General features: G+C 51.6%; 1 protein-coding gene across 3 annotated transcripts in view; it reads right to left on the bottom strand.

Annotated features, from left to right (window-relative positions):
* Window positions 1-9,680: 9,680 nt before the first annotated feature.
* Window positions 9,681-21,882, bottom strand: part of WDTC1 (WD and tetratricopeptide repeats 1) — a 70,665-nt gene continuing 58,463 nt past the window's right edge. The window contains exons 8-16 of one of the 3 annotated variants that reach the window (XM_065877464.1): window positions 21,707-21,801; window positions 21,259-21,374; window positions 19,854-19,929; window positions 19,162-19,270; window positions 18,194-18,367; window positions 14,807-15,042; window positions 13,210-13,390; window positions 12,077-12,269; window positions 9,681-10,646 (exon numbers count right to left, since the gene is read on the bottom strand). In XM_065877464.1, the coding sequence (XP_065733536.1) occupies window positions 10,449-10,646; window positions 12,077-12,269; window positions 13,210-13,390; window positions 14,807-15,042; window positions 18,194-18,367; window positions 19,162-19,270; window positions 19,854-19,929; window positions 21,259-21,374; window positions 21,707-21,801 (1,378 nt within the window). In that variant the 3' untranslated portion in view covers window positions 9,681-10,448. The remainder of the gene's footprint in view (window positions 10,647-12,076; window positions 12,270-13,209; window positions 13,391-14,806; window positions 15,043-18,193; window positions 18,368-19,161; window positions 19,271-19,853; window positions 19,930-21,258; window positions 21,375-21,706; window positions 21,802-21,882) is intronic. The other 2 variants (XM_065877474.1, XM_065877485.1) reach the window with 2 other exon arrangements.

Below are 21,882 nucleotides of genomic sequence, written 5' to 3'. Positions count from 1 at the left end.
GCTGCGCGCGCCCCGCTCCGGCCTGCCCCTGATGCAGCGCCGGTCGCTTGGTGGCGTCACTTCCGGAAGGTGGGGTCCGCCAGGCTTGGCCTTCCCGCCGGGAATAGGAGCCGCGTCCTTCTTGGCCCGGCCCACCTCCTTCTGCGCCCGCCAGCCTCGGGGGTTCGCGCTAGTACTGAACCGCAGCGAAAGGGATGCCCTCAGGCAGCGCGCAGTCTAGCGCGGGAGACTGACCTAGAACTCTGTAATTCAGTACGCTGAGGGCTCCTAAGAGGTGTGGTACAGTCTCCATTTATTGAGCGCGACTTAGGTGCCACGCACTTGACTTGACATACATTGTTTTAATCCCCATAAACCGCTCAGACGTGCGAATTTAGGTATTTCCCTCAAGTTACAAGTGAGAAACTGAGGCTTAAGAGGTGAGGTAAGTGGCCATGACTCAAACCCAAGTCTCTCTCCCTTTTTCATTCTGTGGTCTCTTGCGAGGTAGTGGTAGCGTAAAGGAAGGATAGACTAAAACAATGTGTGGCGTGTGTGCAGAAATAGGGGAAACTTGCCTGAAGATATTTGAGCTGAGCCTTGATGTTTGCCAGGTGGCTCGGGGATGGGGCTGGAGGGATGCGTGCAGCCGTGCAAAGAAAGAAAGGCCTTGCAGAGCAGTGTGCAGGAGTGTGAATATCACCGTGGCTGGAGTAAATCACAAACCTTAGATGTGATCCGATCCCTTCATTGTACAAATGGGAAAACTGAGGCTCAGGGAAGTTAAAGTAATTGTCTGAGATCACACACTATAAAGAAGCCAGGCTCAAATCTTAGATTCTTTGGGCTTTTTTACGGATGCCAAGATAGACAAAGAAAATGGAATCTGCTGGTGTGGGAAGGGAAAATGGGGGGACAAAGAAGGAAGGCAGCAGCTAAAAATCATGCTAGTGGGAGGTATGGATAAATCCGCTGAGGAAGGTGGGAGATATGCCTTTTGGGGAAGGTTTTTCTTCCGTTGAATTACCCTTCCTCAACACTGATCTATAGAAAGCCTGCTCTTCTGTTTTTAGAACCTAATATTTTAATGCATTTTGGAGGGGTATGTCTATCTCTGTTATGGAACTCTAAGTTCCTTAATTTCAGTAGCTAGCACTGTTCCTAGTGCAGAGCAGATGCCCACTAGATGTTTACTGATTTACAGAACGACTGGATGTTTTATAAAGGCCTCACAGATATCACAGCTGAAAATGATTCTAACCCACTCAAAATTCTTTGAGTATGTTTATGCCTCTCCTGTGACCCATGTGTGTGATCCTTGATGGGCAACAACCAGCATCTGGCACATGTATGGAATAGATTAAGTGTGCAGTGCCTGTTTGTTGAATGAATAAATAACATCTTGATTCAATCACTATAGCTGTCCCATCTCTTCTGGAGGGTCTTCAAGGAAGGTCTATACCTTAGACATTCCTCTGCCATCACTGTCAACCCATAATTCTAGCAGAGGGCTGGTGGGTGCCCTTTAAACATTTATTGTTTGTAGGGATGAATACACAACCAAAGTCAGTCTTTCTTAGGGCCTGCCACAAATTTGGTTGTACTAACACAAGTACCACATTTAATCTGACAACCTTCAGTGGTTTCCCATTGTACTTTGGATAAAACACAAATATACCATGCTTACAAGGCCCTGCATCATGCCCTTTTTTAAAAAATTAACTTGTTCACTGTCCTACAGCCTCTTTTCAGTTCCTCTCATGTGCCATGCTCTTGTATACCCCATGGACGTGGCACACACTGTTCCCTTCTGCCTGAAATGCCCTTTCTCCCTCCAAAACTGGGTAACGTTCATTCATCCTTCAAGTAGCAGATTAAATGTCACTTTCTCAGAGAGCTCTTCCTTGGCTTCCCTATCTAAATTGGAAAGCTCCTGTGAATCTCCCCCTGGAACACCTTGTTCTTTTCCTTTGTAGCACATTTGTGGCTGTGTATTGTTGGACTCCCCTACTAGGCTGGAAACTCCTTGAGGGCAGACACTGTGTTTGTCTTGTTCACTTTTGTAAACCCAATGCCTAGTAGTGTCTGGCACATAGCATTTGCTTAATATTTGCTAAACTGAATGAATGGCAAATAGTTATAAGCTTGGTATGTATCATATGCTAGCTATAGACAGTCTGAGAGCAGGAACCTAGCTTGTCAGCTGCTACCTTGCAGTGCCCCAAGATTTTTAAGGGACCTATGGATGTTGGTAGGCACAGTGCTCAGTAGGATCTGACCAGAGAGCCCTAGCTCCTTGGCCTAGGCAGCTGCAGAAGCAGGGGCATGAGGAGGGCCAGGTACCTGGAGGGAGAAACCAGCTCTTTCTCTGACTCCTCTGGAGCCTCTCTCCCAGGCTTGTTCCCCTTCGCAGCCCGTTCACAGGACCCCCTCCCACATGTACATGTCACCTAGGTTCTCTTACCCAATGTTAAAGCTTCCCTGGCCTGTGCCCTTGCCTCCTGTGCTGCTGCCACCCCTATCACCCACAGACAGATGGGAAATCTCCATCAAAGACTAACAGTCCCTTCCAGGCTCAGAGGATCACAGCAGGGTCCTGGAAGAAGCTCCTCTAACAGAGCTCAGGAAACGATTGATAGAGCTCATAGCCACCCCTCCCCCAACACACACCCCGACCTAAAATAGGAATGACCATCTGGATCCACTTATAGGACTGGCTGGGGGAGGGAAGGATGGCAGAGCTGGAAGCAGTCAAGCTGGGAAAGCTTCAAGGGTAAGATGCTGCTTGTTTGAAGGGTGAACTCAGGGCACGTCCTCTCTTGGTATGAGTCAGGACACCCCCACAGTTGGCCCCATGTAAAAGTCCCCAGGGCTCACATACTTCCTTCCACAGGCCGCCTCACTCCTCATCCTGGCATTCAAGGCCCCCATGGTCTGGCCCCAACCCCCAACCTTCTTTTCCATCCTCATCTCTCTCTCTCCCTTGGGACTTGCTTGGATTTAACCTCACTGCCCTGTTTGCCCTTCAGAGAAAGAGCCCTGCACTTCATACCTCATGTCTTTGCTCACACTGTTCCTTCAGTAGAGTTCCTTCCCCTACTCTCACCCTTCCCCTACTCTCTACACCACTTTCAGGGTTTCCAGCAAATCCTCTCTCTTTGCTCCCAGAGCACGAAGCCTGTTTCTGCCTATTGCATATTCATGTGTACTTGCATTAGCATTAGCTGTTTACATGTCTGTCTTCCCCAGGAGACAGCAAACTCCTTGAGAAGGGGACTGACTGGATCCATTGGACCTTGTAGTCAGAATGGCACCCGGTAGATAGGAAGTGCTCAGGGAATGAGATCAGAGCTATCTGATGACCACAGATGGGTCACCTTAATGGCTCTGGTGAAGAATCACCTCAATCAGTAATCCAGGGAAGCAGGGCTGAGCCTGGGGCGATCACAGCGCAGGTTGGAGGAGCTGCTGGGTGTGACGCAGTATGCATGTGTGTGTGTCCTCTCTTCTGCAGGCTTTCTGCTTCTGCTCCATTGGATTCCCCCCATTAAGCCCTAAACTGTCTTCCTGGATGGCTCCAAACCTTTCTGTGGTGGGGAGGGGACCGCTGGGGCCGATACAATGCAAGAAACCATTTGAGAACAGACCCTCTGACCCTTTAGACATCAGAGTTTTACAAAATGACTTTCGTCTCCATTCCATTTTATAGGTGGGCAGACTTACCCAACAAATTAGAAAGCACAGCTAGGACCAGAATCTAAGTGTTCTGCACCTAGGTGGGCAGTAAAGCACGGTGGTTAAGCATATGAACTCCAGCCGGCAAGCCCAGTATTGACCCTTAGCTTTGTCAGTGGTTGTCAGACCTTAGGAAAGTAACCGAACCTGTCAGGGTATCAATTTCCTCATCCCTAAAATGGGAAACGAAGATTGCAAAGTTCTTGTAAAGTTTATTTGATAGGCTATAGCTGAACAGCTCCTGGCCCAATATGAACACTCAGTGTTGCCTGTTACAGCAATTCAGACCACTCATCACCATCACAGGACTCTTAACCACTTAAGCACTTTGATGCGCATCCTCTCACTGTGATGTGGGGCCTTCTTACGATGCAGTGAAGTAACCAGAGCAGGTATCATGGCACCCATTTTCCCAATGAGAAAAATGAGCCCAGAAAGGTTCAGGAACTTTCCCAAGATCTAAGCATAAATTAGATAGAGTTGGGGTTCTGCACCTTAACCCTGGGCTATCTCTGCTGGTGACCCCCTTTAGGGCCATTAAAGAGCGATGAGGACGAGACCTGAGATTCTGTAAATCATCATAAAAAAGGTGCAAACTGTGGCATCACTAGGACCAGGACCTATTTTATACATATATCAAGAAGTGGCTCGGGTGCAGGAGGCAGAACATGGCTGAACAACAGAGTGTCTCACGCCTGCCATCATGTCCATCAGACACAGAGCCTGGCACGCAGTGGGGCACTCCACGGCAGAATGTATGGAGCAAGGCTCAAGATTTCTAGTGAAATCTAACGTTCAGGGACCGTGTGCAACCCCCATATTTGCTACCCACATCTTCCAGATAATGTGGAGGCACCAGGAGGGCAGGGACTAATCTGTTGCATGCATTGTCATTAAGCCAGTGCTAGGCCAATAGGAACCCAAAAAATATCATGACATTAAATAAGATTCTTAAAGAACTGGACCAGGGATCAGAGATTAGAGATCCAGTCCTGGTTTTGCTTCTAATAACTTGGGTTTTAGGCAGTCCATTCCCTCTTCCTGCCCCTCTTTGGAACTCATTGTCCCTATTTGTAGTTCTCAGAGTATTCTGGGTGGTTCTGATGTATAGCCAGGGCTGGGATCCTCTGAGCTGATCTCTCATCACCTTTTAAGTTCTGCAAATGCATTTCAGCATGTTCCTTAGCACAGAGACCCGCAGCAGGCCCCTGGGGCCACAGGGCCACACCTGCCCACCACAAACACAGGGGTTGCAATTCTAATGTCTGTTTTGCTACACATTCACTACACAGGCTTATCTCACCGAGCCCCAGGCTCCCTGTCAGCAGGGCTGAGTCACATGTGGAAACACACTAAAATGGAGCACCACAGACCTTTTTACTGTCTATAGTTTTGCTTTTCCTAGAATGTCATATAGTTGGAATCATGCAGTATGGCTTTCAGATTGGCTTCTTTCACTAAGCAATATGCACTTGAGTTTCCTCCATGGCTTTGTGGCTTGATGGCTCATTTCACTGAGTAATATTCCGCTGTATGGCTGTACCCATTTGTTTCTCCATTCACTTTTTGAAGGACTTCTTGGTTGCTTCGTTTTTGGCAATTATTCATAAAGCTGCTGTAAACATTCATGTACAGGTCTGTGCATGGACATACATTTTCAACTCATTCGGGTAAATTCCAAGTACAGCAATTGCTGGATCCTATGATAAGACTATCTAACTGTGTAAGAAACTGCCAGACTGTTACCATTTTGCATCCTCCCCAGCACTGAATGAGTTCCTGTTGCTTCACATCCTTGTCAGCATTTGGTATCACCATCCTAATAGGTGTGGGGTGGTATCTCACTGTTGGTTTAATTTGTAATTCCCTAGCGACATAATGCTGGTCATCTTCCGTGTGCTTGTTAGTCACCTGTATGTCCTCTTCGGTGAGGTGACTATTCAGATCTTTTGCCCTTTTTTTAATTGGGTTGCTTGTTTCATATTGTTGACTTGTAAGAATTCTTATATTTCCTCTCAATCCTTGGCTTGTCTTTTTCATTCTCTTAACAGTGATTTCGTAGAGCAGAAGTTTTTGATGAAGTCCAATTTATCAATTTTTTTTTTCATGGGTTGTGCTTTTTATGTTGTATCTAAATACTCACTGCTGAACCCAAGGTCACCTAGATTTTCTCCCATGTTATCTTCTAGAAGTTTTATTGATTTGTGTTTTACATTTAGTTCTGTGATCCATTTTGAGTTAATTTTTGTGAATGGTGTAAAGTCAGTGTTTATATATATATATATATATGTATTTTTTGCATGTAGATGTCCAGTTCTTCTAGCACTACTTTTTTTAAAAGACTTTCCTTTCTCCACTGAATTGATTCTGCTCTTCTGTCAGAGATCAGTTCACCATATTTGTGTGGATCTACTTCTGGGTTCTCTAATTCATTCCACTCATTTGTCTGTTCCTTTGCTAATGACACCCTGTCTTGGTTATTGGAGCTTTATGATAAGTCTTGAGGCTGGGTAGGGTCAGTCCTCTGACATTGCTCTTCCTCTTTGTTATTTGTGTTGGTTATTCTGGGTCTTTGTCTCTCCATATAAACGTTAGAATCAGTCTGTTGATAGTCACAAAATAATTTGTTGCGATTTTGATTGAGATTTCATTGAAGCTATGGACCAAGTTGGGAAGAAATGACATCTAATAGTATTGAGTCTTCCTATTTATGAGCATGGAATATCTCTTCACTTATTCTGATTTCCCTTGATTTTTCTCATCATAATTTTATAGTTTTCCTCATAAATATCTTGTACATATTTTGCTAGGTTTATTCCTAAGTACTCAGTACCTTTTTTCTTCTTCCCTTTTGTTTGTGTGTGTGTGTGTGTGTGTGTGTGTGTGTGCTGGTGAGGGCTGAATAGGTGGAGCACAGGGGATTTTTAGGGCAGTGCAACTATTTTTTGACAATGTGGGTACAGGACATTATGCGTGTGTCAAAACCCATACAACTGTACAATACAAAGAATGAACCCTGGTGTAAACTATGGACTTTAGTTAATAATAATGTATCAATATCAGTTCATTAATTGTAACAAATGTACCACACTAATGCAAGATGTTAATAATAGGAGAAACTAAACCAGGGAGAGAGGGGTATATGGGACTCCCTGTACTATCTTTTCAATATTCTGTAAGCCTAAAACTGCTCTTAAAAAAAAAATAGTCTATTAATAAAAAAGTACCAATTCCAGGGCTTCCCTGGTGGCGCAGTGGTTGAGAGTCCCCCTGCTGATGCAGGGGACACGGGTTCGTGCCCCAGTCTGGGAAGATCCCACATGCGGAGCGGCTGGGCCCGTGAGCCATGGCCGCTGAGCCTGCGCGTCTGGAGCCTGTGCTCCGCAACGGGAGAGACCACAACAGTGAGAGGCCCGTGTACCGAAAAAAAAAAAGTACCAATTCCAAATGGAATGGAGCCCCTCGTAAAGTCTTCCAATGGCTCCTCCTTGCTTACAGGATCAAGCCTACACTCCCTCATCAAGCACAGGAGTCCTCCACAGTTTGGCTGCCCCTGGAGTCCATGGGCCACTCCACCCTCTACAATGCAGCTTAACTGAATCACTCAGGGTCCATGAGGGCACCTGAGACTACGCCCTACTCCCTTGGCCTCGTACGTCGTCCCTTCCTTGCCTGGTCCGTAAATGTCCTGAAGAAGCTTCTGCAGATTTCGATTTGGGAACACAGAGGAATGATAAGCACCTGCTTCAGAACATCGCCCTTGTGCTCTGACAGGACCTCTTCCCTTTCTGTCTCCGGTGCTAAACTGGGTATACCCTGCGGGCCTCAGCCTGGTTCTCTCCAAATGCACAAACAGAATAATCACAAAATCTCACCAGTGAAACTGTTGTTCCCCCAGTGTTGAACCACAGTTCCCAAACTGTGCGTCAGGGCACCTTAGGGTGCCACAGCAGTCACAGGAGCACAGTAGGATATTACAAATTTAGAGTTACTCAGCATCTGTTGGCTACCGAGAGGACCACTAGCTCAAGGTGGTTCAGCGTTTTATCATTAGATTGCACTACACTCCTTTGATTACGTCATCTTTGAGAAGCTGGGTTTTTAGCGGTTGCTGTGATATGAAGGTCAATGTGGGACAGGAAATGAGGGTGGTGCGGTCCGATCTGATTAGCAAGCCTGACAAAGCTTTACAGCACCCCACAGCACACAGATTCCATTAGTTATTGTACTTCTTCAAGAATGAAATAAAGATAGTTTCCTCTAACTTACATGTATTAATTTTTTAAATGACTAACTTGGTAGGACATAAATTCTTCTTAAGTGATCCGGGCTTAACTAACACATTGAAATGTTAGGTATTTCTTTTGGCTTAGGGGGTCCCTGAAAAAACTACTGAGACACTAATGGTTCAGTGAGCTGAGAAAGTTTGGGAACCTCTGGTCTAAGAAATCCTCTAATCCAGGGCCCATCAAGAGACTGCAGGTTGTGAAATCAACGTAGTGGGTTATAGTCAGCATTCTTTTCTCCTTAACAGAATGGTAAACAGAACACATTGCATGTAGCAAGCGTATTACTGTGTAAAACTTATGTTCAGTATATACATACAAATTAGCGTGGGTATCTTGGGTCACAATGTGAAATATGTATTTCTTGTTTGGGTTGTGATTTTAAAAGTTTGAAAAACCGCTAAGACTTCAACCTCCTTATTTTACAGATGAGAAAACAGCCCAGAGAGTGAAAGCTGATTATTACTGCAAATCACAGCCACCAGTGCCGGGCTCTGCACTTGGCCCTGCTAGGCTGGTGACCCTCCAAGGCAGGCCCTCTTCTACCCAGTAGAGGTGTGGTTACTCAAAGTCACAGAGCTACAGAGGTGAGATACTCTCACTTTGATCCCAAGACGCATTTGCACCCCACAAATGCCACCAGCCACACCTAGAACAAAATGGTTTTAATCAATTGCGTCACCCTCACTCTCCTGGGAGCGGAGCAACAAAAAGGCTCGGCTCCTGCCCCCAGAGGACAGTAAGGCTTATGTGTCTCTCCACACGGCAGGGCCCAGGCTGGGCAGGCAGGAGGCAGGGACAGAGGAAATGGCGGGTGGCTCGAACACAGGAAAGCAAAGGGGCCCCTGCTAGTCCTTGGGCCCCAGGGCCCAGCCCCAGTACTCCCGCTCTCCCCTCCCGGCTGGAGAAAGGTCGTGGAGAAGAGACAGGGGAGCAAGTCCCAGCAGCAGGAGAAGCAGCAGCAGCTGTTTCCTTCACCAATAAATATACTTCATTACCAAGCTAGAAGAGAGGGGTGGGAAGAGGGACGGGGGGAGAGGAAGGGCGAGAGGCTGCCACCTGTGTTGCTGGGATTAAAGCAATGACGAGATGGTGCCAGACCCCCACCACTATCCTCACCACCCCCCACTCCCACCCCTCATCTTCTCAAAACTGTGAAAAAGCTTTTAACATGGCCCTGCTGTCTACAGGGCTTTTCTGAAGCCTGGCCGAGAGGAGGCACCTGGCAGAGTCAGGGTGGAGGGAGGGAGGGAGGGAGGGAGCGAGGGAGGCTGCTTCTCCCCAGAGGCTGCAGCTGGAGAGCTGGAGCCAAGTGAGCCCTGAGGGGAGTGAAGAGGGAGAGGGGAGGAAGGATGAACCAACTACGGGAGCAGCTCCTGAGCTGAGAGCCAAGGGGGCAAAGAGGGAGGTCTGGTGAGTGGTGGGGTGACCGCTGCATCCAGTGTAAAGCTCAGGCTGCTGAGGAGGGAGGGGGGCTGAGTTAGGGACTTCCCCATCCGAGTGGCTCAGGAGACCCACCCCCTCCCCCCAGAGCAGCAGGGGACAGAGAAAAGCCATCACTTCTTTGGTCTTTGTGGCGGCTCAGCATGTGGGATGGGAGGGAGGGCACGGAGGGCCTGGAAGGCTCCTAGCAGGGAGTGCCATCTCAGCAAGAGGAGGCCTGGCTGGGAGCTCTGGCAGAAAGGTCACAGTGAGGCTGAAGAGCGCCCGAAGGAAGAGTGGCCCTCCAGAGTGCAGAAGGGCTGGCACAGATGGGTGGGGAATGGTGTGGTGCCCCACACTGCCAGGGCCCTTGGGAAAGGCTAAGCCTCCAGGGGTGGCCAGTGAGGGCAGGTGCAGGACCCAGAGCCAGTGCCTGGGAGGAGGGCAGGGACGCTGTACTGCAAGTAAGCAGTGGCTTGACCTTGCCCCTCCAGGGCTCCCATCCTTACTTCTGTTTCCACCCTGACAGAATGGCTCTGCAAGGAAGGGGGCACCCTATGCTTTTTCAGAACCTTCCCTGAAGACCAGGAGGGAGCTAGCCTTGCCCACCAGAAGCAAGAATGGTAACAGGTCAAGGCTAGCCCTTATGGACTGGGAATTCCACTCCCCTTTCTGCTGCCAACTGAAGGGTAGGGCAGTCCTTGAAGACAGCTTGAGCCCTTGCCTCCCCACTCGAGGCAGGCCGGAGCCCTCCAGGGACACGGAAGTGCAAGGTGGTGGTGGGCCTATGGAGGGGCTTCTCCTGCTCTTCTGCTCAGGGCTGGGGCCAGTCGAGGGGCAATTGCCCAAAAGTCCAAAAGCCAGCAAGTTGTAGCAATCCCCACCCCCAATGCCAAACTAACAAAACAGGGAAAAGGAAAAAATGGGGGGAAGGGGAAGACAAACCAAAACAGAACCCCCTGACCTCCTGCCCAGGGGCGGAGGACCCAGCCGGTAGCAGGGGCTGGGGAACAGGGCTAGGAGGGCCTAGCTGGGCCGGCACTGCACCTGGCCCTCGGAGCTGTCCTCATCGTCAGAGGCCCCAGCACCCGCACTGCTCAGGCCTGTGATCCGATAGCCCATGTTGAGCAGCATCACCTCCAACGGGTCCGCATTCATGCGCCGCTGGTTGGCCTGGGAAGCACCCTCCATGTCCTCCACAACTCGGCCTGTGAGGTCTTCACTCTGTGGGGGGGAGGCACACATACTACTGGGATATATGTGCAGGGGAGACACACACACAGACTGAGCTATACGTATGGAGAGGGTAGGTACATACCAGGAGATGTATATGGGTATATCCATGTTGTGTCCACGCATAGAGGGGAATGCATCCTGGGATATGTATGGGACAAACATACACACAGACGGGCCTGTGCGCGCGCACACACACACACACACACACACACACACACACACCAGGCTGTATGTGAGGGAGATGACACACCACACGGGGTTGTACATATTGGGGTTGGGGGGCACGTGGTAATATACACTTGGAGGAGACACAACACACTGGGATATAAACTGGGGGGAATACACATAGCAGGGTATACACTGGAGACCCCACGCTGGAAAATGACGAGGACATACCACATCAAGACATATACGGGGAGCACACCACGTTGGGTTATATATATGGGGGTGGCATACATGGACATAAATGAGGGAGGATTCACACCAGGATATGCTGGGCACACAAACTATATACCTGAGGTGGGAGCACAGATATAACTCCCCCCACCCCACTCTTTTGTTGCCACTCCCAAAGAGGATTCCTTTATCCTCCTTTTCCTCTCCCCCCAAGGAAGGGTCCTATAGGGTTTCTCTCTTTAAAATTCATAGAAAATTAGACACAGCTCTTGACTTCTGTTTTGCCAGCTGGGAAGGGGGAGGAGGTGGGGCAGAGGGCAAGGGGCCAGCCCACCTGACTACCCACACTGACTACCACACCGTCCTAAGTGTCCCTGTGGGCCGGACACACGATAGGCATCACTTCTTTAATCCTCAAAGCAACCTTCTGAGGTGGTAATGTCATTCCCATTCCAATGTACAGATGGTAAAAACCTGGATCAGAGATGGTTGAGTCCCTCAGGCAGTAAGTGGAGGGACCAGGATTCAAACTTAGGCCCATCAGACTCTAAAACCTACATACTTCTCGTGTGACTGAGGGACAGGCCTCCGCACAGCTTCTGGGGGACACAAGGCAGTGGTATACGAGGGGCAGGGTACCTAGGGAGCCTCTGAGGTACTGTTCTCATGAAGTGGTGTTGGAGTTGATCTGGTTCCCTCCCTGCCCTCCCGCACCCAGTCCTTGGTTGCTGTTTCCCATATGTGAGCCTCACCTGTGCCAGCTGGCTCGAGGATATGCCTCTGGAAGGCAGGAGACAAGTCTTGCCCCTGGAACTGCCCACTTCATGTGGAGCTTTCAGAGCTTGCTGGCTCCCACCCTGATGCAGCCTGGGGCCCTGGGGTGAGAGCTCACTCATCCTAGCAGCTCCTAGCCTCTGTGTGACTCACTGCCCTTCCCAATGCTCATGGGCTCAGCTGGAGGCCTCGTGTAGGGTCCATCCCTAACTTCCTGTCTGGCATCTGCCACCCTGCCACACCCTCACCTCTGGCCGGGGGTTCCACAGCCGCACAACGGGGTCGATGCCGCTGGTGGCCAAGAAGCAGTAGCTGGGGTGCGGCTGCAGGCAGTTGACGATGGACTCGTCCCCCTGGAGCACGCGGACCAGGTTGGTGGTCTCCTTTTCCCAGATGAAGAAGGAGCCATCATCAGAGCCACTGACGATGTATTGAGCGTTGCTGGCGGGGGGGCAAAGGGCAGGGAGGTCAGGTGGGGTACTGCCCTGTGGCCTCAAGCAGAGGCTGCATGGCTTAGGGAAAGGGAGAGCAGGGAAGTCTGGAGCCGCTCGGCCCCCCGAACTCTGGGGTCTTTACCTGACTCGGAACTCCCATGCACACGGTAATTCTCTCCACACTGCAGAGCGGTGTCACAGTTCAACTGTTCTCTTAAACTCAGGGTCAGGGACTGCCTAGGTCTCTCCTACTTACTCTCCCCCAAAGTACATTATAAGCACCCTGGGTGCCAGGACCAGATGGTGCATCTCTTAGGTCTCTGGGAACACTCCTGCCTAAGCCTTCCCTCAGTAGTCCTAGCCTTCCTGGATCCAGACCCTGAAATCCTACAGCACGTCTGCCCCTGACACACCATCGACATTTAGAAGGGATCTTGACGGAGATTCTTAATTCACATTCGTGAATCTCGCCTACCCAAAGAAAGTACAGCATCTACAAAGGAGGGTTGGGGGTGATGGTGTCTGAGACATGGGCTAGGTCCCTCAGTACTGGGGGCACAGTTCTAGGCACAAAAGATTGCCAAGACTGACAGCCTATGAGGGTGCCTGCCCAAGGCTCCAAGCAACCAGATACAGAACCCAAGCTCTGGCACGTGGGCGCACGGGGAGCAGGAGGTGCGGGTAAGGAAGAGTCCAGGTGCTGCACTGGATGCTTTCTGGGTCACCTCATTAGCCCTTGTTACGGCCCCTTGAGTGGGGAGGGCCGGTTTCATTTCAGAGGTGAACAAACTGAGACCCACAGAGATGAAGCCATTTGCCCAAGGGTACAAAGGCAGAGCTGGGATGTGAGACTTTTCTGAAAGCATTGTGTCCCCATGCCCCCCACCCCCACCCCAACCTCCTGCTGCCAACTGGGCTGTGCCCTCCTCCTCTTCAGGGCCTCAGACCTGCCAAAGAAATTGGCCTCCTTGATGTCTGTGGTGGTATTGCAGTGGCCACAGTAGCGGAACTGATAGTCGTAGCTTCGCTCCCGCAGCACCATCTCGTCCTCTGAGATGGAGTCCTTGCGGCTCGTGCTGCGGAGGCGGACGGGGCCGCTGCCACCACCACCAGCTCCCTTCTTCTCGTCTGAGGGCAGAGAACAAGGAAAGGTGAGAGTCCTGTCCCTCTCTCGCCTCCCCCGCCTTTTCCCCACCCTTGAGCCGGTTTTCGGTCCAAGCAGTAAGCAATGTAGGGCTACCCGTCTCTACCTCTTCCCTGGAAAACTGGGAACAACTATGAGAAAGAAGTATCTTTGGATCCTGGCCTTGAGAGTGTTCAAGAGGAGACCTCTGATGCCAAGAGGGCCTTGGCTTAGGTCCCTGAATAACGTCTGGAAGCCCCAAGGATGCACAGACCCAAGGTCTGTTTCTGTGGATGCGAGAGGCAGGGAGGGGAGGGTAAAGCACTGCCAAGAGAGCCTCGAGGGGGTGATTTTTCTAAATAGATCCATAGCTCTGAAGGCAGTAAGGTCCAAGCCCTCCCTCTCTAGCAGACAAGTTATCATGGATCCAAATGAGGTACTAATCGGTTAGGTGCCTTGGGTAAAATCCTGCCTGTCTCCTTAGTGCCTTGTTCCTGCCTGCTTCAGGGCGAACTCTTCACCTCCCACAGCTACACTCTGCATCTAGTTAACTCTTCCTCTGCATCCTCAAGGTCTCAGCCTGAATGTCTCTTCCTCAAGAACCCCAGGCTGCCATCAAGCCCTCCCCACCACACCTGCAGCCTAGCAGGGCCGCAGGGCATTCTTTATTCCTCCATCGCTTGGTTCCTTCACTAGGCTACAGACTCATGAACACAGAAATTCCATCTGACTTGTGCCAGATATATTCCCAGGACCCAGCACAGTGCCAGGCACTGTTCAGACTAACGAATCAACCCGTGGTTAGTAAACTGCAAAGGAGACAGGGAAGATCCATGTCTGCCCTCAGTGAGCTCCCCTCTCATGTTTGTAGACCACACAACTACCTAGTTTACTCTCCAGTGCCACCAGCTGAGCTGGGCAGGGCCTCAAATGCTCTCTGCAGGTAGGCAGCAGGTTCGGAGAGGCTGTGCTTTGCCCAAGGTCACATGGTTTCACATGGCAGAGCTGAGATTGGAACTGAGGCTCCACACCTGTGCCCAAGGCATTTCTACTGCCCTGTGCTGCTGTTTCTTTTGCACCCAGGCAAACTGGAGCAAGTGCACCCCAGCCAGCTACCCCGAATTCAGATCCCAATGGAATGGCCAAGGCCCTGTCTGTGAGCAGAAGAGAATGACCTGCGAGGCACACTGGGCTCAGCTGACCCCTATCCTGAGTCCCAGGGGAATACGCCAGGTGCCTTAAACATGTTATTGCTAATCCTTGTCTCAGAGAGACCAAGTGACTGTCTCCAAGTCATGTGGCTTCTCAACCAGTACGTAAGCCTAGGCCTCTCCTATCTCAGAACTATGTCCTCTCCAGAATGTCATTGTAGCACCGCAAATAGATAGAGTGACAGCAACCCCGCCTCAGTGCCGACTCACCACCATCATTTTTGGAGAAGAGGGCGGCCGTGATGTCGCGTCCCAGTGCGTCACAAGCGCTGCTATGGGCCTGCTCCGGGAACTTCCCTTTGAAATCATCCAGGCACTCCAGGGCCTCAGCCACGTACTTGAGCTCAAAGAGGCATCGGGCCAGGCGGAAGTGCGCCTTCAGATGGCATGGGTTTAGGGAGATGGCCTTGAGGCAGTCCCTCAGAGCATCGTAGTGGTCACCATCCCTGGGAAGGCAGGGCAACGAGGCTTGGAGGTGGGGCCACGCGGCAAGCAGGGAGTCCCCATTCCGTCTCCTGCGCTTCACGCGTCCACCCCAGCCCACCGTTGAGAGATCTCAGGGCAAGGGTACTTGGGGATGAAGAGAATCCTGGCTCAGCCCAGGCCTTGCTCCCCAGGAGACAGACTACGTTAAGGAGGTAAGCCAGGAGCCCCGAGGTCTTGGCAGGGTAGGTAGAGGGTGGGAGGTGGGTGTGAGGCCAAAACCAGTGTCCGGCTGCCCTCTGCTGGACACAGCGTGCAACTGCGCACCCACTCACCCCAGGCACCCGCAGCTCTGCAGCAGAAGGCCTGGCATCTTGCCCGCCTCAGGCTCCCCAAGCTCTCCTTCTCCCTTCCTCTATCCACCTCCTCAAATCCCCCCGGCTGGCCTTCAAAGCCATGTCCAAGGCGGGGGGCCCTCAAGGACAGTTCTGTGCTCCGGGGAAGCCAGAAGGGCCAGGCTGGGGACTCAGGGTCTGACCAGCGGGCAGCAAGCCCTCAGCCAGACCCCCCTCTGTCCTGGCTGACTGATCCACAGCAGCTGTGGCCTCTACCTCCCAGGGCTGGAGGATGGGGCCTGACAGTCTGGCAGAGTCAGTCCTCTGGAAGCTGATGGCGGGGTGGGGGGGCGGGCATACACCAGGAGCTCCAAATCATCCACACTGACTTCTCCAAACTCCCAAAGCAGGAATATGGGGAAGTGGGAATGGTTTTGGGGGGGTGGGGAGGGGCCAAAGAAAAAGCCCCTCCTTCTCCCACCCTGTGCCGGAATAGAAAATACACCTTCCCCCAGCTCCACAGACCAGTTCCCACCTCTTATCTGGAGAGCCAGGTGGGTCACAGGACCCACCTTTCTCCTTTGGGAGCTGTGGGGTTTTTTTTGTTTTTTGTTTTCCTGCTGGGTTGAGGTGGGCCTAGGACCCAACTGTGCTAGGCAGCACTCCCTAGAGCTGACGTTCCCTCCACCAAGGCACAGCTCACAGCTCCCCCGCACGAGGCCAGACACCAAGGCACAGCTCACAGCTCCCCTGCACGAGGCCAGAGCAGGCCCAACATGGGAGCTATCCTCCTGACCCTCCTCCTACAGCGCTCAGAGGAAGCATCTGGTCCTTGGAGCGGCCATGCTCAGACCAGGAGCAAGCAGCTCAGCCAGGGTGGGGGCAGGTAGGAGACAGAGTGCTTCGATGGCACGGCCTGCGTCAGAACGGGTGGCTGTGACGAAGGAGCAGGCGCTGTTTGGAAAGCCAATTACTGCCTGCAAGGTGGCCCTCAGAGCTCCTGGAGAGAGCCAGACCAGAGAGCAGCCAGGTGCCAGAGGGTGACCGCTCCCACTGCATCCAGGAGCAGATGGCAGCCCTGGGGAGACTGGCCCGGGACAGAATGTGACATTCTGGGGGTCACTGGCAGGCATGTGGGGCTGGGGAGAGAGCAGACTGGCCCCAGGGCTCACCCATCCAGACTTACTGCCAGATCAATCTCCCTGAAAAGACAGCCCTCAGCACAGCCCTCTCCTGCTCAAAACTCTTCAGAAGCTGCCCATGGTCCACTGAATCAAGGCCAAAACGCCACCGCTCTGCATTCCAAGTCCTTCGCAGGCTGGCCCCAGGCTACCTCACAGACTCATCTCCTGCCAGTCCCAGCCCGAACCCTCTGCTCCAGCCAAATGGATTTGTTGTTCTGCAAACAAGCTCTTCAGTCAGCCCCCCACCCCCATGCCTTTGTTCACACCATTTCATCTCCCTGGGAATGTCCTTCCCCCACAGTCCCCTCCTCCTTGCGTCTCCCTCTAAGCCTGCTGACACTGAAAGCCCATTCAGACATCACATCTTCCTGGTGCTTCCCTGATCCCCAGTTAAAGTGACCTAACTTTTCCTGATGCCCACAGCACTTCACCTGATCATTCAAAGACTTACTGCTTCCTGCCTCTTTGGTGATGAAGCATGTCCACATCTTTATCCCCTGTCCAGAGACTGAGCACTCCGGAGCACAAGAACTCAGAGTGACAGAACTTTGTGTCCCTAGTTCTTGGTGCATAGTAGGAATTCAGAGAACATGGTGAGGGTACCCACGGATTGGGAAATCATCAGTCTCTCTTAGCAAGAATGCAGGAATGAGACAGCTCTTAGCCTAGAGCCTGATTGAACACCACTGCATTCTACCCACCTGCTGGGAAAGAGGGGCAACACACCTCAGGATGGCCCCAAAGCTGTTGTCTCCTGGGGTTGGCTGCCATCTGAGCCCTTGGCAAGCTCCTGATGCCTGAGCTAAGGCCCGTGGGGGCAGCATCGTTCCGAACCCCCATCCACCACCCTGCCGACTTGGGTGGGTTTCTTAAGCTTCCCTCTCTGGCCTGACTAGTTGCAGCCAGACGATGGCACACCAGCTGGCCTGTCTGTCTGGGCAGAGCCAAGGGATGCCAGACGGAGCAGAAATGGCTGTGGGCCCAGCTTTGTCCATCTCCCGTCCTGGCCCTGGCTGGGGGATGGGGTCTGCCTGCCCGCCTGCCTGCCTGCTGGTGCTGCAGGCAGAAGGGCCGGGGGCCCTGGTGGTCTCCAAAGATAAAGGGTTCTTCAGGAGATGGACCTACTACTCCCTTACCACCAGCCACTACAACTCAGCAAGACCCACAGACAGCTTTGGATGTCTAGGATCTTGTTTGTGTTTGGTCCAAACGGTCCAAGAGCATAGGAAAGCAAGCCCCAAGGTCAAGGAGCTGCAGAATCATTTCAAACAGATACCAACTGAATTCAAACAGATACCAACTGAATTCACCAAATGCCTCATTTCCATCTAGCAAGATTCTACTGCTCCTTCAAAGTCCAATTCAAGGCGCAATTCTCCAAGAGTGGGGATTAACCATTCTCCCAATTCCTACTTCCAGTGGTCACAGCACTTCCTAACAAAGCACCATGTTGAAGCTACTTGTGAACACGTTCCACTTAACTGTGAGCTTTCTTGGTGTTTGAGGCTTCCTGACTAATGAGTCAGGCACTTGCCCACCACTAACCTGGAGGTGGGGAGGAGAAGCCTGGGCCTAAGAAGCCCTAAGAGGCAGCAGGATGTCACTGCTACCTTCCATGGATGCCTCAGCAGGTCGTTCCCATCAGGCCCACTCACCACTTGCGCTTCATGTAGGCAGCAGCTCGGTTCCCGTAGAGCATGGCGTTGTGAGGGGCCCTCTGCACGGCCTTGCTGTAAAGCTGGATGGCCTGGGTCCACTGCTGGCAGGCAAAAGCCTCATTGGCTTGCTGTTTCACACGCTCCAGGTATGGGGGCAGCTCTACCTGGGGACTGTGAGGGAACAGAGCCAAGTCAGGCCAACCAAGGAAGGCCAGAGGAGCCTCTCAGGAAGTCTGTAGCCCTGCCTGAAGGCCACTCAGGTTTTCCCGGTCCCTGGGATCTGCACTGTCATCTAAAAGAGGGTACCACTCCTATCCTTGGCCTGGGTTATTGTGATAGGTAATGGTCACAATTCCAGATGCTCTGAGCCAGTGGGGGGGAAAAAAAAACAAACAGGGAGAAATGAAGCTGTCCTGGACAGGTTTAATGGAATTCTTAATCAAACTCCTGGGCATGAAAGTAGCTGACACCTACAGCCTCCATGCTGAGCCGAACCTCGTTACCATCCAAGTGCCTCTCGTGGATCTCTCTATAGATAATTACGTTTCTCTCAAGGGCTAGAGGATCTGGGCACGTCTGTATCCAAAGCCCAGCACAGGGCCTGGAAGTGAACAGAGGCTAGAAGATGCTATGAATGGAGAAAATATAATGGGGGAGGACCGTCTGTGTGGGACCCCTTTATAGGAGGGAGCCCAGTGCTAAGATGAGCTAGCCCCTGGGTCCTGGCGCCAGCTACTGGTATCAAGGGACCAGAGCTTCAGATTGAGCATGACTGGAGTCCTACCAGGAAGAAGTGGCACTGGGACCACTAGCCACAGTCCAGAAGCCTCTTTGCCCCAGTCCCCTGACTCTGGGGTGTATGCCTGGGTGGGGGTCAGGAGGAAGGTTTACAGGACATGCCCTCCCTCCAGTCCAGTGGGGTGTAACTGGGGCTGGGAAGGTTGGGAAAGTCAGGCTGGCCTCACCTGACATGTCCTCTACTCTCTGGCAGCCGGAAGCCGTTGCTGTGAAGGTGCAGGCCATTGGACACACCGTTGGACACACCATTGGTGGACATCTTGCCATTCTGAACTTCTGGGAGGGGGTGGGCAGAAAGGAACAGCAACAGCTTAGGAGGAGGTTCTTATTTCTCCTCAGCAGCCCTCCAGCTTCCACCACAGGGTCTGATGGTTCCATTGTGGGGCTATCCCCCCAAGGTAGGTCTATTCCCAGAAAGCAGGCAAGGACATAAAGAAAAGCCTGTGCGCCCTCTGCTGGCTGAAGCGGGACACAACTTCAACTTGGCATTAGCTGGGGGTGGGGATGGAGTGGGGGGTGAGGAGGTGCCTAAAGCAACTGTAGGCCCCAGGAGGAAATCAATGAGGAGACTGGTCCAGGACGAGAAGGGAAAGACAATTACTTCAGGCCCTCAAGAGCCAAGCCACGGAAAGAACCTGCTTTTTCGGAGGGAAGTGAAAAGGGCTGTGACGCAAACCCCTTTGACAGACCTGACCTAATATTACCTTCCTTCTTACTGTACAGTGTTATTTCAGAGAATCTACTCCTTTTGCAGGATCACAGCCAGCACAAGGTAAGTGGCAGGCTTCTCAGCAGAGGCGCTGTACACTCATGCTCCCCAGCAGAGATGCCCTAAAGGATACCGGAAGGGAGAACTTACCCCCTGAGGAGTGGCATTTTCTAGGCAAGAGGAAGGTGTACGGCCGCTGCTTGTAAGTCAGGTCAAACAAATAGACCTAGAGTGCAGGGGTCAAGAAAAGAATGGACACTGTGAGGCAAGAATGTGGCTGGACTGTGAGCAAGGCCTGGGTGGCTCCCAGGAACACAGCTGAGTGCTGAGCAGGGAACCATCCAGTGAGGGACGAGGGGTGTTTCCACGGAGCAAACCTCAGGCAGGAAAATCTCGCCAGTTCCTGGCCCTTAGGGCGGATGGCCTGAAATACTGTCATTACTTCGAATCACATGTTTATTAGGTCGACAAGGTCCTCAGAGGTCTCATGTTATAGATGGGAAAACTGAAGGCTCAGAGCAGAGAAGCAATTTGCCCAAAGTAACACTGCTAGTTACTTCCCTCAGTAAATATTAGCGATTATTACTTACTATTTATTGAATTCTTACTTTGCTCCAGGACCTCTGCTAAGTGTTTTATATGGCTTTTTTTCATTTCATCCTAGAACCGCCCCCCCGCCCCCATGAAAAGGTACTATTATCATCAACCCCTGAACAGATGAAGAAATGTAGGCTCAGAGTTTAATTAATTTATCCAGGGCCATAAAAGCAGCAGGTGGCACAGTCAGGACCCAAAACCGAGTCTGTCTGGCTCCGAACCACTCTGCTAGACTGCCTCGCCACTCATCTTTATGCTACCTTTAATTAAGCCAGGTGACAGCTAAGCAACCTGAAGCCAGAGCCCTCTTCTGAACTCAGGGGCTCACCTAGTCTCCATCCCATTTCTCTTGTATCACACCTTGACTTTAAATGTCATCAACGGTTTCACTTGCCATGTCGCTCCCATCAGCCTAGGATGGATCATATTTCACGTTTGTTTCCCTCGCGTTCATGATAATGCTACCCCCAGAGTAAGTACTCAGTGACTTTGTAGAGTAAATGAATTTTTGCAAGGCTTACTAAATATCCTGACTGAGAGATTGTAAACAGAAGGGTTAGCAACCTGCCGTTATCAAAGAACACTTCCCAAAGCTGGCCCCAAACTGCAGCCTGGCTGCATGCTCTGAGCCCCAGGATTTCCTCCTAGGAAAATAGAAGATGAGGAAACCAAGGTTCAGGAAAATGAAGAGAGTTGTTCAAAGTCACAGTACACAGCTAGTAAACAAAAGGCCAGCATCTGAAGACAAGTCTGTCAGTTCTAAACCTTACACTCAAGGCCAGGGCACCTCTCTGGGAATTCCAAAGATGCCATGGCACCTCCACATTTCACAGTAACGTCATTTACAATGAGGCTTCTTGTCTGCCTCATGGTAGGGGATGTGGGGTACACAGCCCTGGCTGCTGGATGTGAGGGTGGGAGGGGGAAGGGCAGAGCCACGTTGGGCTGCCGTCCATACCTGCTCTCCTCCCATGTTGACCAGCAGCTCCGTGCCATTGGGGCTGAAGGTCACATAGGTGGCGACCAGCACTCTCAGACGGTTGTTGTAGTCGGGCAGCTTCACTGGCAGGTGACCTGCAGGGGACAGCCCTGTTACCCCAGTGTGAGGCTTCCAATCCCTCCCAATGTTGAGCCCTTACTCTATGAACTGGGCCAACTGTGTTATATGCTTTATCTCACTGAGTCATTACAACCCCATTTTACAGAAGAGAAATTAAGACTCCTCAAGGGTAAGTAATTTACCAAAGGTTATATGATAGCTGGTCACTGACAGTCATCAAAGCCCAGGTCTGTCTGATTCTAAACCCCTTGCTCTGGGTCACCATGCCATGCCGCCTCCTTGCACTGCCCCACAGACAATCAGCACCCTGCCAAGAGTTTAGGGCCAGAGTTGGGCTGAGCCCTACCTGCTACGTAATACTGGGCTGCACCATCCGGAAGGGGCTTCTGCCGGTCACAGAAGGTGTGCACACCTGCTGAAGGGCTCTGCTTCATGCTCTTTCTGGTGGGAAGGCAAACCATATAGGTTATAAGGCCTAACAGTACTCCTGGCTAGACCATACCACACTTCCTGGAGAAAAAC

Source organism: Phocoena phocoena, chromosome 1 (assembly GCF_963924675.1).
Source record: "Phocoena phocoena chromosome 1, mPhoPho1.1, whole genome shotgun sequence".
NCBI classification, from domain to species: domain Eukaryota; kingdom Metazoa; phylum Chordata; class Mammalia; order Artiodactyla; family Phocoenidae; genus Phocoena; species Phocoena phocoena.
This window is presented reverse-complemented; position numbering and strand designations above follow the sequence as displayed.